The sequence below is a fragment of the Talpa europaea genome (genome assembly GCF_964194135.1).
Source record: "Talpa europaea genome assembly, chromosome: 4".
Lineage (NCBI taxonomy): Eukaryota > Metazoa > Chordata > Mammalia > Eulipotyphla > Talpidae > Talpa > Talpa europaea.
The window spans coordinates 17,322,554-17,337,087 of record NC_140070.1 but is presented as its reverse complement, the minus strand read 5'-3'; the positions used below and the strand labels follow the sequence as shown (position 1 = coordinate 17,337,087).

At 36.6% G+C, this 14,534-nt stretch overlaps 1 protein-coding gene across 3 annotated transcripts in view; it reads left to right on the top strand.

The window, feature by feature from the left end:
• Window positions 1-14,534, top strand: part of KLHL2 (kelch like family member 2) — a gene marked incomplete at both ends in the record, with an annotated part of 83,438 nt that overhangs the window by 60,513 nt on the left and 8,391 nt on the right. For all 3 annotated transcript variants that reach the window (XM_084231598.1, XM_084231600.1, XM_084231599.1), the window contains 4 exons: window positions 1,258-1,367; window positions 5,456-5,572; window positions 6,708-6,857; window positions 12,168-12,285. In XM_084231598.1, coding sequence (XP_084087724.1) covers window positions 1,258-1,367; window positions 5,456-5,572; window positions 6,708-6,857; window positions 12,168-12,285 — 495 coding nt within the window. The remainder of the gene's footprint in view (window positions 1-1,257; window positions 1,368-5,455; window positions 5,573-6,707; window positions 6,858-12,167; window positions 12,286-14,534) is intronic.

The window sequence follows — 14,534 nt, the reverse complement described above, 5'->3', positions numbered from 1 at the left end:
TAGCAAAGCTGACATTCAGAAATAGAGCTAAAAACTTGCCCAGATAAACAAAAACTGAGGTAGTTAATCACCACTAGACCTGCCTTACAATACATGCTGAAAGGAGTTCTTCACCCTGAAACGAAAGAATACAAATTAGTAACATGAAAATTACACAACATTCTGAGTGGTAAAACTGTAATATGGTGGCATGTTAAGTCTGAAATTAAAGCACAAGAGTATTAAAAAAAAAGTGTGAATATAGAATAGCATTTACTCACATCTGAGTTCTGTAATCAGAAGGTTTACAAATTTAAATACTGTTAGTCTTTTTACCATATAAGGAATAGATGTTTAACTTGAAAATATCCCATGTAAAATAGATGTGAGTCACCTGAGTACATCGTAAAGCAGTCTTCCTACCTGTATTCTGCTTTGCTGTGGTTTAAACAAGTCACTGAGTACAGGTTACTTCCCCTAGTGAGGTTGTTTGGATTTGTGTTGGTATTTCTTGCCAGCAGAAGTACAGCTGGTTTTCTCATTCTTAGGTTAGATTAAGAAAAATCTCTTCTTGCCCAACCACTATGGAGAGCTGTGTGGAGATTTCTTGACCTACTAAAGATAGAGCTTCCATATGATCCAGCAATTCCACTCCTAGGTATTTACCCACATGACACAGAAACATTAATTCCAAAGAGTACCTGCATCCCTATGTTTATAGCAGCACTATTTACAATAGCTAAGCTATGGAAACAACCCAAATGCCCAGAAATAGATGACTGGATCAAGAAGATGTGGTCCATATACACAGTGGAATATTACTCAGCAATCAAAAAAGATAAACACATGCAGTTTGCAGCAACATGGATGGAGCTGGAAGGGATCATGCTCAGTGAAATAAGTCAGAAAGAAAAAGAAAAATACCAGATGGTCTCACTCATAGCAGGAATTTAGAAAACCTAAATAAGGGGCCAGGAAAAAGACTAATTAGTACAAAGTAAAAATCAAAATCAGCAAGCAACTATAAATCAGAGACACACTACAGCTGGGGTGAGGGAAGGGGAGAGGAAGAACTAGGGTCAAAGTAAGGGGGGGGGTGCAGTTGTATGGGGAATATAACCAAAATGAAAATGCATACATTGTGCAAAAATGAAAAGTGATGTAAGAATTATATAAAATAAAATATTAATATAAAAAAGAAAGAAAAATATCTTCTTAAGCAGTTTGAAACAGTGATAACAGACTGTTATTAAGGGATTTTTGTTTACTTTCCAACAGAGCAACATTTTTCAGATGTTGTACTTAGTGAAGAATTTCTCAATCTTGGCATTGAACAAGTGTGCAGCTTAATCTCAAGTGATAAACTTACTATTTCCTCAGAAGAAAAGGTAAGTATATTTCTGTTTTTCCAGTATACAGTGGTATAATATTTTTCCTTTTTATATTTCACTTTATTTTGTAAATTTGTGACCCTGTACATGTAGTGACAGCCAGTGATCTTTAACTGAAATCAAGACACTCGACTACTTGACTTGATTGTAGAAATTACTGTTTCTTCACTGCTGAGGAGGTTCCCTAAATTGTTAGCATTTATGTACTTGATCTCTATATCCAGAACTTGTACCCATTAACCAGTCTGATCCAGGTGCCTTTGGGGAACTGAGTTTCTCCTGCAACTACAGGCCTAGAAAAATTGTGATCTAAATGGCAATACTTTTCAAACCAAAATAATTTCACTGTTGTGTGAGAGGGAAGAAGCTATCAAGGGTGTCACAGTTTACCTAGCTCCAGACTGAACACCCTTGATTATACTCTTCCTTTAGAGTGGTCCCCTATTGCTTTCTTACTCTCTCCCAGAGCACTGTGCCGCTGCTTGATCAGGTATGACCCCAGTCTCCACATTTTGGCTTGCCCTTATTGGACCTGCACCTTTTAAATAGTTGATGAGAGAAGCTTCTCTAGTGAGTTTTTTCTTGTGGTAGGTTGCATAGCGTATGGGAAGTAGGACACAAAAGTTTGTGAAAGCGTGTTTGGAGGAAGTTGAACTTGAGTGTTTCCTGTATGTGTTTTGGATTTAAAGTTGTGTCAACTTTAGTTCTATTTCTCTATTGCAGAAAGCATATTCTTTCTGCCTGGGGGTAAAATGACACATTTACTCTAACATTTGCCATAGGAAAAACACCATGTAAAAAGTGGTTGTGAGGTTTGTAATCTTGGCACTCTTAGAAATCTAGAGGAGAGGAAGATGTTACTACTTGTATTTAATAGACACATACCAAGTGCCTGCCAGGTACCAGACCTTGCCCTGGGGTCCCAGATATGAGAGGATTAGCAAAATAGAATTCTTTACTCACAGACTGGAGGGACAACCTCTGGGGTAAATAAATGATTACAGGATGCTGTATAGGGTTCTGTAGCAGCATTTAGTCATTCTTGAGATGAGGATGGAATAGGAGTTCAGCTTGGCTCCAGGCGGTCTGATCCAAATTTTTAAAAAACAAGTATGAGTTTGCCAGGGAAATAGGGATGGTGGGAATGGGAGAGGCATTCCAAGTAGGAGGACCAGAATATACAAATGTAAAGTAGTATGACAGAATAATTCATTAAGTTGATTCAGTGTGATTAGAGTTTGAATTATGCCTGTAGTGTGATGGGACATAAGATAGAAGTATGACATAAAATAGCCATATTTGAGAAAATTGACTTTATCTTAGTGGTGACGAGTTTTTAAAGGCTTTTAAGCAATAGGAGAATGCCATGGTAATACCTGCATTATACAAGTGTTAGGAAGCGTCTTCTGGTTTCTATCACTACATTTTATAATGCTTTTTATAATAACCATTTTATAATGCTTCCATTTTATAATGCCATTTCTGGGGACAGAATCCATGCAGGTTGTATAGGGACAGCTTGTCTGTTGTAGTGTTTTGGTTCCAGCTGGGGTTGCTTGGTTGGCTGGAGATAACTCGCATGGTTCTGTTGGGACCATGTACCTTGGGCTCAGTCTGTTCTGCAGTTGGTACCTTTTTTGCCAAAATGACTCCTTCACTCACTTCTCTGCTTCCTGGGCGGGGAGTTGTTTACTATCTCTTTCCTTCCTTCTGCTTCCTCCCTTCCTCTTCCCCTCCTTTCTTCTCTTTTTGCAGCTACTTTGTTTCTCATAGCATGGTGTTTCTAAGTAATCAGGTTCTTACATGACATTGGACTTCCTCCAATGGAGGATTCCAAGAGACTGGAGTGGAAACTTAAAGGATTCTTATGACCCAGCTTCAGTAGTCACACAGCATCCCTTCTACCACATTGTGTTGGGTACACAGGGCCAGCTCTCATTCCATGTGCAAAGTTACCACAGGAGGGGTAGATACCTTGAAATGTGGTTTGTTAGGGGATCAGCTTTGGAGACCAGCTCTTACAGTGATGGTTTGCAGAATGGACCAAAAGTGAGGGTCAGAGAGGAGGATAATGAAGTCCATACCGGTGACAATAGGATCTGACAGGACAGTAGAAGCAGGGGAGAAGAAAAGATGGGGCCAGGAAATATAGTAAGTCCTCACTTCATGTCATCATATATTCTTGGAACTCTGACTTTAAATGAAGCTATATAGAAGGAAAGCGGGTCTTTTAATAGTGTACTTTTTCATTCAGTGCAGCCTGGGATTATTATTTCTCATCAACATAAAAAAACAACATGATTTGAAGACCCACTATAGTTAGTAGATGGAATTGACAGGATCCTGTTTACCTGTAGTACCTGGCATATATAGGTACATGGTACAGTGGTAAATACTGACCAAGTGATTCAAAGAGGCATGTTAATGAAACCTAGATTATTTTTTTCTTTCTCTACCAGTATCACAATAACCTGCTTTTGCTCCCAGTAATCATTGATCTATCACTGAACATTTTATATAACCCCTGCAAGATTATTGAGCTATATAGTCATCAGTCTGGAAGGAAATTATGTACTCAAGTACTGACTTTCCTATTATTTAGTTTTTGTTTGTTTGTTTAAAATATTACAGTTTAATGTATTCTATTGGGACAAAAGAGAGTTTATCTGTTTTGCAGATCCTCAATTTGGAAGTGTATGATCCAACATTTATTTGTAAACTTGAAGGAAAAGCCAAAAATGTGTTTTTTATAAGGGAATACGGTTTTTATTTCAGAATATCACTTTGCTGGGCCTCCCCAGTGGCGCAGCGTTGAGCACTGGGTTGCGAAGCTGCCCACAGCCTCTGCAGCACTGGTTCAATCCCCAGCCGCCGGGCGAGGGCCCCACATGGCATGTAGACCTCTCCTGCTGCCTGCTGCTCCCCTCAGCAGTGTACTTTGTCACTCTGCCTATTCTATTCTCTGCTCTGGCTCTGGTGAATTCTCTCACCCTCCCACACCTCTGACTGTACCCAGTGCTTATATAAATAAATAAATAAATAAATAAATAAATCTTAAAAAATATATATATATGTATATATATAAAGAAAAAAAGAATATCACTTTGCTTTATTATTTTGGCTACTTTATTCTGAATCAAAGGGACTTGAGGTTTAAATCTAGATAACCAGAACCTAATTTGATTTGGAAGTGTTATCAATAGTGAGTTAGATCACTTGGTAAACAGCAAATACCAAATGCATTCTAAATGTGTAAACATTCTAAAAGTACTTATTGCTTCCTAAATTAAATACAGAATTACCATTTGATCAAGCAGCTCCATTTCAGGGTATACATCCAAAGAGAATAAATACAGGCTACCAGAGAGACATTTGCACTACCATGTTCATTGCAGCATTATTTACATTTGCCTAAGTGGCCATCACAGATGAATGGATAAAGAGATATTGCATGTGTGTATGTATGTATGACATGTGGCTGGGCTATTATTTAGCCATGAGAAAGGCGGTTCTGCCTTGTATGACAACATGGATAAAACTTGTGGCATTATGCTCGGTGAAATAAATCAGGTAAAGAAAGACCAATACTGTATGATGCCACTTATGTGTGGGAAGTGGGGAGATGTTGATCAAAGGCTACGTGATCATAGGTAACAATACCGATTACATAGTTGAAAGTTGCTAGGAGTGTAGATCTTAAATGTTCTCATTTTTATTTTAAAGGTAGTTATATGACATGATGGAGGTGTTAGCTAAAGCTGCGGTGGTGATCATTTTGCAGTGTATAAATGTATCAAATCAGAATGTTGTACACCTTAACCTTACACAGTGTTATCTGTCAATCTGTTTTATCTCAGTAAAACTGAGGGAGAAAGTGCTTACTGAATACCAAATAGACAAAGAATGAAATGGTATGAATGGCCTTTACAGTACATCGCAAGTCAGATTTTTGAAAATATTTGAGCCATGTATTAAACTTGGCTGCCTTAGAAGAATTGTATATAAAATGTAGTTTCATATGTTTTATTCAAATGGCCTGGAATATGAATCATTACTTGTTTTTCTTTCCCCCATATTTTCTGCAGGTGTTTGAAGCAGTAATAGCTTGGGTGAACCATGACAAGGATGTAAGGCAAGAATTTATGGCTCGGCTGATGGAACATGTACGGTTACCTTTGCTTCCTCGAGAATACTTAGTTCAGGTAAAAGCATATGCCAAACACATGAATGCCGGTTGCATCCTGGCATGCAGATTGCCTCGCACAGTGATAAGAGCTCCAGAATTCAGATCAGTGGGGCCAAGGACAGTCCTTGGCAGCTGCTGCTTAGACTACTCCCCTTTCTTAGAAATTTGAACCCCACCGTTTCTAATTGGGGTAGCAAGTACTTGAGTTTATCAAGGCCATTTTAAGTACATGTAAATAAATACATCTGTGCTCTGTGTCACTGCTCTCTCCCTCTTTGATTTCCTTTGGGTTGTCTCTCCTTACTGCTCTGCAGAAATGGAATTTCAACATTCACCCCAAATAGTGTTTAATTCCATTTCATAATTTCACAGTGGCATGCATTTGCTTTCTATCTTTCTAGGCTGAGGGAAACCAGGTGATTTGAAATATATAGGAATAAAGTGGTTCTCTTGTGGTCCCTGAACTGTTTTAAATTTATTCTTTTATTATTAATATCCTAATTGAAAACAAGAAAGGAAACATTTCTTTATTAAGAGATTAGATCTGAGCATGTTAGGATTTCCTGAAACTTCACTATTTATTGTAATCTGTGTCATCATCATTATGCTGCTCTTAAGAAAATGAACAGAAAAAACCTGCCCTGCATTTGAGGGCTGAGGCATAATAACTAGGGCAAGATTTATTTGTGATATAGGTACTTTGCTTTAAAGTATGAAGACTCTAGCATTCCTCTTCTGGATTTTCACTTGCCTTCCTGTGTTTGATAAAGGTATCTTCAATTTGTTAGTATTGCCTCCCTTGCCTGAAGCACACATCTGAATTTTTTTGTTTTTGTTCCTGTATGATTTGATATTTAAAGATAAGAAATAGATATAAATAATATTACTTGAAGATTATTTTATAGCTGACAATTGAAGTATAGAATTTTCACTGCTCTTCTCTTTGTTATACTTACATATAGATTTCTCTTATAACCAAGCATTTTTTTGGCTTTATTTTTCTTCGTGATATTTATAAACTTCGCGCTGTGATGTTTCAGCTAAACTGGAGAGGCTGGCTATTGTATTTTTCTTTTTCTCTACTTATGTTTCTTTGTTAATTTTGTCATGAGATAGTCCTCTTAATGGGATGTGTCTAATTTCTTTCACAGAGAGTAGAGGAGGAAGCATTGGTCAAGAACAGCAGTGCTTGCAAAGATTACCTCATTGAAGCTATGAAGTATCATTTGTTGCCAACAGAGCAGCGCATATTGATGAAGAGTGTCCGAACTCGACTGAGGACCCCCATGAACCTGCCCAAAGTAGGATCTATTGTTCATACTTGTTATTACCTTATCTAAAAGGCCCATAATGAGGCTGCTAATATTTTTACTCATCTGAATTTCCATGCTGTATTGTTTTAGTTTCCCTTCAATAGAAGTGTGTCTAAGAATTCATTGTAGTGCATATAATTCAACTTCTCTACTGATTTTGTCTGTGGAGGGTGGGAATTGTTTGGTTCATTTAATCTTTATAAAATATGTCATGACACTCTTCTGGAACAGCAGGGAACTGATTTTTGTACCTTCTGAGACTTATTAGCATGAATTGTAGTAGAAAGGAAAATCAGTCTATGTTGAAAGATTTCTCTGTAAGCTATGTGTTTACTTAGTAACTGAAAGCCAAGCAGTTTCACAGAATTACATATTATTAGAATGAAGGACGATAGATAGCTCATTCAGGCCATCTCCTTTTATTCCCTGTTGTGGACTACTTGATGGTTCACCCACACATCATAGGTAGCTGTTTCAGTGTAGGATTCCTGTATGTCTTCCCAGATCTCCAGTGCCCACATATTCCAGTGTGAATGTTCACATTCTACCTTTATCTTTTTGGTTGAGGCCATTCTTGTGTTGCTGATTTAATTTTCCTTATAAAATAACCCCTCATTTCTGTCTCTCTGTTTGCAGTTCCTTCTGATCTATTTGCCTCTTTATCGCTCTGGACGACCAACACTTTAAGCACCACTTGTGTATGGTCTGATCAGAATGGTCCATAATATAATGCTTTTATGTATTTATTTTTAGCTCTTGTGTATGTTTGGGGCAATGATGAATTAAGAAATAAGAATTAATCTGTTGTCAATTTTTTTCTTTATATCACCTTTACTTATTATTCTATCCTTTCCATTGAATTATGTCTCTTAAATTCTTTCACTTTAATGCTTTTATTTAGTGTTTTTTTTTAAGTTTTATTTTTGAAGTCTACATTTTTAATTGCTTCAAATCTATACTGGTATTACATTTCTGTTTTCCCCAGTGTTAACAACCCAGTTCTCAATTTAGAACCAGTTGCAGATTTTTCCAGTGTCCAATTTACTCCTTTTCCTAGATCATTAGTAAATATTTTAATTTAGATGGAGAGAAGTGTTCTTGCTGGTGACACCTTATTAGAAATACTCAACTGACATAGTCATTTTGTAGAAAGTTTAAGTTCATATGAATGTTTATTTTCTAAGCCAAAAATAAGTTATTTGGCATGTAACATCCAATGAGATTAAGGATCAAATGGATTCAAATTTGGCATGAATTTTCTTTCAACATCCTTCTGCGTGTTACTCATCATTTTGTCGGTCCCTAGAACCTGAATGCTTTTCTCAAAATATTCTAAATTTTTACTGAGAATGATTATCACTTTAAAAGGTATTTACAAGGCAATCACTTCCTGCCCTGTTTTGAACATTGGTATTTGCCGTTTTTAAATTTTCTGATCTCTCCTCAGTTCTCCAAGATTTTTCAAAAATAATTGTAAGTGACTCAGTAAGTACATTAGCTAGTTCCCTTAACACTTTAGTATGCATGCCATCTGGGTCTGCTGATTTTATAAATGTTTACATTTTCCAAATACCCTTTTACCTGCTTTTATAAGTAGCCATCTTTATAAGTCTTCATTACTTCATATTTGTCTATTATTATTTGGTGTCAGTTTTTGTTCTTCAAAAAAAGATTTTTGAAAAGTATCCAGAGTCTTAGCCCATTTAAATTACCATTCTTCATGCTGGTCTTTTCAACTTCCTTCTGTGGTTTATTTTTAATCTTTAATACTTGCAAGAGATTTCATTTTTGTGAAAGAATGTCACATTTGTAAAAGATCTTATCTTGTATATTCCCTTTTCTGGCAGCTTTAGCTTTGCCATCTTCAGCTATGGTGTAGAGACCTTTACAGTGAAAACGAATTCAATTCTAACTTCTGGAATAAACATGTCACTTTTGAAAACCTTCCAAAGAGTTCTTGGTAAACTCTTATCACATATTTCATTTTCCTTCAAGTAGACCTGTGATCATTTGTTCAGATGATGTAGTTTCTGGCTCCTCTGGTTGTGCTCTTTCCAACTATATTATACGTTTGGATTCCTAGTGCTTTAGCTTTTACTTTATGGTGGCTGTCCTGATTCATGAAGCTTCTCTTTTTTTTTTTTTTTTACGAGAAAAAAAAAGAATAACTTGTATGCCTCCTTTATACCTGGGAGAGACCCAGTAAAACTGAGTAACTCACTGAAGTGGTTTAATTCATGACCTTCAACAACTCCAGCTAAAGACTAAGTCTTGGGGAGGGGGAAAGAGAAGGTCACTTACGGGAGGGAGACCAGGAGGCACAGTAAACGTGGGCATGACAGCAGATTTGTTTTCTTCTCCTTTGGTCAGAGCCCACTATAGTAATGACTTTTAACTCTTACCCTTGAAGCTTCTCCTTTTCTGTCAGGGTGACTGTGGAGGAGAGCAGCTGAAGTTGTGGGGAGCAGTGAGCAACCCTTTACATGTTGTATGATTCCTTCTCATTTTGTTTATCTATATGTTTTTTGGAAAAGATCATTTTGTTGGATGTTTTCTCCATGGCACTGTCATTTTAGAGTGGTTGTATTTGAGATTAATTTTTTTATTTGAGATTAATTTTAAGTAGCTAGGTAAGAGTGAAGCAAAGATTAATTGCTCTGGCTTCTATATTTCATAGTAATGATTCAGTTTGCCATAGTAAAGATGTATCAAATCAGACAAAAATTGGTAATAGTGCTGAGAAAAGTATTGTAAAGCTTTGATGATCATTCTGTCATGATGGTGACTTAGTGCTTTTTAAATCAGGCACTGATTCTGTCAACTCATACTATTTTGCATGAATGATTTCTTTTTATATCTGAAACATTAGTTTTGCATCTGCCATAAACAGTATTGGGGTTGTGTAAGGAACTCTTGGATTTGGATATAATTAAAATTTTTCTAATGTACTTAATTGTTAGCTTTTTTCCCGTGGAATCTGTATTTTTATAAATGCTGTCATATTATTCATATTACTTGAGTAGTCTTTTTCTATATTTTACCCAGAATATCTATTAAGAGTTGCAATTGGGAAATTAGAAACCAGATTTTTTAGGTGACAACTTATAACTACTATTAATAGGTGAAGAAAGTGAAAGAATAGAGTTTAATTGGCTTACATTTTAGGATTGGTCACTTGAATTTTAACTCTCTATTTCTTGCCTTCCTTAAATATTTTGCATATAACTTTCCCATACTAGAAGTCTCCCCAGTTTTCTATCCCATTTCATTTATATGATTAATATGGTATTTATCAAATGAGATCCACTGTCTTTTACAAATAACTGGGTATCTGAGTTACGATCACCTTTTTGCATGTGGTAGCACAGTGGTTTGTTTGGACAGTCTCTCGACCTCAAGCAAATATCCCTGCCCTCTTAATCTTCCCATAATATATTCTTCCTGCTCGCCATTATTTCTGATTCCCAGAGTCCCAAATCCTTACTCCATTTTACTTCTTTTGGGTGAGTAAAGAAAAAATATTATTACTATTCTTTGCACATTTTCTTTTCCATCTTCATTTTGATGTGTGAAAATGAATTATTTTATGGAAATCATGAGATTTAACATTTGAGAACCACAAAATATAATAAATCCATGTTGTTTCTCAAGGATTTTTTAAATACTCCCTTCTGAATTGCTTTTAAATTGATCTTCCCCAGATCTATCAACCCAGCCTCTTTGAAGTGTTCTTTGACTGCCAGGCCAGTTTAGATGTTTGAACACATAGTTCTTTAAATCCCTTGATACGAAGTTGATCTTACTGTCTATGATTTTACCACCATGCCCCACTTCATTTTTTTTCCCCCTTTGGTGATAGGAGGGGGAGGGTATTGTAGATTTTCTGTTATTTCTTTATTTATTTGCATTCCACACTAGGTGAGTGGTAGATCTGGAAAAAAATCATAGAATTGATCTATATTCAGTCTTCTTACTGAAGCCTTTAATTTTCCTTCTATGCTCCAGTTAATAAATTACTAATATAGGCTTCTTTTTGGAAATAGAAGATTTACTCTAACTCAGGAATCATGTTTTCTGTGTTATCCATCTTCTTTCTGTAGTTTTAAGTGTAGGTAGGTTATTGCTCAGTCCAGCTTACAAACCTCCCCTTTTTGTATGTATGTATATTCCATGTTCTGTTTGTTCTTTTTGTTTCTTTTGAATGTTAGCTTTTCCTGTCATCTCATTTTTCACCCAAGGTCCCGGCCATTCTTTACAACATTCCATACATGACTTGTTAGCTTTTGTGTTCTTCTGATTTGATGGCTGTGTTTTCAGTGTTGGCAGAGTGCAAAAAAACAAACAAATTGATTGACAAATTCCATCTCTCTCAAGGTTCCATCCTCCCCTCCAGGAAGCTTTCCCAAAATTATGACAACCTTCCATTTTCTGATCAGTAGCAATTAATGTCAATACTAACCATATAGCTTTTCAGTCATTTATAAATGTGTATTGTTCTTGATTTACTTCATGGGTCTTGTCTCCTTAGTGAGATCTATAAGCTCTTGGGGGGTAGAAACCATGTCTTACATTTCTTATGTATGGCCCCTAGTGTAATTCTGTATAAATGCAGCTGGTAGGCGCTTAGATTGAATTGAATTGAAGAAATTCATACACCTCATTTATTCTCAGCACTGGATTATTGTGCATTTGTTCATTATGATTCTGGTACCTCCATTATTTGTCCTCAGTGGTTTTATTTGTGTGGCATCAAGAGAGGTCTCTTTACTTGAGATCTGTGAATCTGTACTCTCTTGTGAACTCCAATATGATCACTACCCCTTCTGCAATAGGTTTTTTTTCCCCCTTTCATCTTTCTTTTAATCCCTTACTGTCCACTTCACTTCACCTACCCATGAGCATAAGTTTCATTTCTGCTCTCCTAGATTGTGGAGATCTAATCCCTGGCTATGACAAAGCCAGATCTAGTTATAACAAACCCTGTGACATATTGCAGCCTTGCCAGTGCTGACTGCCTGCTGTTTTTTGGCTTAAATACTGCTTTTGCTTGAAGGATCAGAAACTTCCTTTAGTTTCTGAAATCCTTATTTTTGACTAAATGTGCTAGACAATAGAATTGTAGTTCTAACATGTGCCCCCTTTGTTGGCGTTTATTAAATGTTGATTAGGTGGTTGTTTTCCCTCTCACCCTACCATCTTCATCCTAACACTCTCCACATCAATGTCTTTGTAAGACATTTAAAATCCCTGAGTGTAGAATAGTTGTTTGTTCAAGTGCTTATCTTTCTACCCTTCCAGTTGATGGTGGTGGTTGGGGGCCAGGCACCCAAGGCTATCCGAAGTGTGGAGTGCTACGACTTTAAGGAAGAGCGCTGGCACCAGGTTGCAGAACTGCCTTCCAGGAGATGTAGAGCAGGTAAGCAAGACACACATGGCCATGACCCTACTGCTGCATCTTTGGGAACTTTTCTCTCAGGTTTTATTTTATTCATTAGAAGAATCTTTATTAGAAAATCTTGCTTAAGGTAGGTAGCTATGTGGTTAAGCAGTGATTTAGGAGCCTCATATAACTCACCAGGCATTGATGGGGGAGCTGCTCTGTCTTTATCTTAAATTGTCTTTCTGTTTCTCTAGTCTAAGGTGGAGGGTCTAGCAAATTTGATGGGTATTTTCTTAGTTACCTCTGCTTAGGGTGGGAAGTTCAGTTCTAGGAGATCCCTGACTTAGCTGTCAGCCACATTTGCCCTCTTCAGTTTTACAAGCTTTTGTTGAAGTAGACCTTAGTTAACCAGAATTGCAATCAGAAATGGCAGTTGTAAACTCTGAGGATTCTTCCTGGGTCTCAAACTTGCATCCATAATTCTTACCTCCTATAGCAAAAACAGTTCCCAAGTGTAATGGACTTCGATCTCCATCATGGAGACCTTGTCTTTACAAGCTGTCTAGTATTTGGGGGGAAGAGTGGGTACCCAGATGTCATGTAATTTTTACTGGTTTTTAGTTGAACTTTAAAATTGATTTTGATGGTATGTTGAGACAAGACTACACCGAATTCCTTATGCATACATCGTTGTGTACATATACTAATGTTTTCAGTGGGATGAAACTCTAGAACTGGAATTACTGATTCAACAGGGACCCTAAGAGAATACACTCATTATGATGTCCACTGACAGTAAAATACAAAGGTACCAGTTTCCTTCCATCCCTGATATTGCCTTGTAATTAAATGTTTTGAGTATTGCCAGTCTAATGTTATCTCATCTTTATTTGTACTTCATTTTTATGAGAAAAGCTAATTATCTTTCCAATCTGTTAGTTTGTAAGTTTTGCCATTTTTTTATTGTTTTGTTGGTTTGACAGATATATTTATATGTTAAGGAAAGTAGCTCTTTAAATCTCATTATGGTGTGGATGTTTATTTTATTCTTTTATCTTTTGACCTTACATTATTTGGCTATGTAAAAATTATAGCTTTTTATGTAGTCCTATACATCAGAGTTTTGGCTTTGGGCTTAAGGTTTTGCATCTTATGTAGAAAAGTCTTACTCCAAAATTACTTGTTTTGTTTTTTAAAAACTTTTATAGTTTTAGATAATTTTATACTTACAGAAGAGTTGCAAAGATAATATAAAGAATTCTAGTATTCTCTTACCATAATATTAACAGCTTGCATTACTGTAATACAAGTAACAAAACTAAGAAATTAGCATTGGCACAATACTATGAACTAACTCTAGACTTCTTTCCTGTTTCAGCACTTTTTCCATGAATTTGCACATTCTCTTCCATGCCGCTCGTTGAATTTGTCTGTCATATTTTCTAAATCTCTTCTGATCAAGATGACAGTTCCTTAGACTTTCCTTGTTTTCCACGCCCTAGATTCATTTGAAGGATACCTCTGAATTTGGATTTGTCTGATGATTTCTCATTATTACACTAAAGTTATGATTCTTTCTGGTGCCTCTTCCAAGTGTCTCTCCATGTCTTTACTCCACCTGTCTCCTCCATGCCCCCCAGGTCCCTGGAAAACATCCAAAGCAAGCACAACCTGGTCCGTGTCTCCTCTGTGTGTCTCAGGATTCCCCTTGTAGCTCAGTTCTGCTGCTCATTAGGTGGGCAGGGAATATGGAAGTCTCTTTTTTATGGAGATGCCCTGTTACAGGACTGTATTGACTCCATAAAGTAAATCTTAATTCTTTAAAGCTGTTTGGTTGTATCCGACTCTATGCACATCCTCTAACAAACCATTCTTGTTAATAAAACCATGTTGCTTATTGTCTCCTAGGGGAGATTGTGAAATGATAAAGCTGGACTGACATTAATTGCTCTGGAGCTACACCTCTGTGGTCCTGATGTATATATGAGAGAGACCCAATAAAATTGAATAACTCGGCACATTTTTTTTCTTAAAGGGCCAGAGATTTTATGTGTTCTGTGACCCCTGTGGCAGTGACACCAGTGCTGCTATGATGTGAAGGAGCCATCAATAGGATATCAGTGAACTAGGGGGGTTGTGTTCCAATAGCGCTTCATTTATGGGTGCTGAAATTTGAGTTGTCTCCAATAGTGTACATGTCACAGATAGTCTTGTTCTTCCTATTGTTTTTCAGCCATATAAAATTATAAAAACTATTCTGAACCCATGGGTTCTACAAAAGTAGT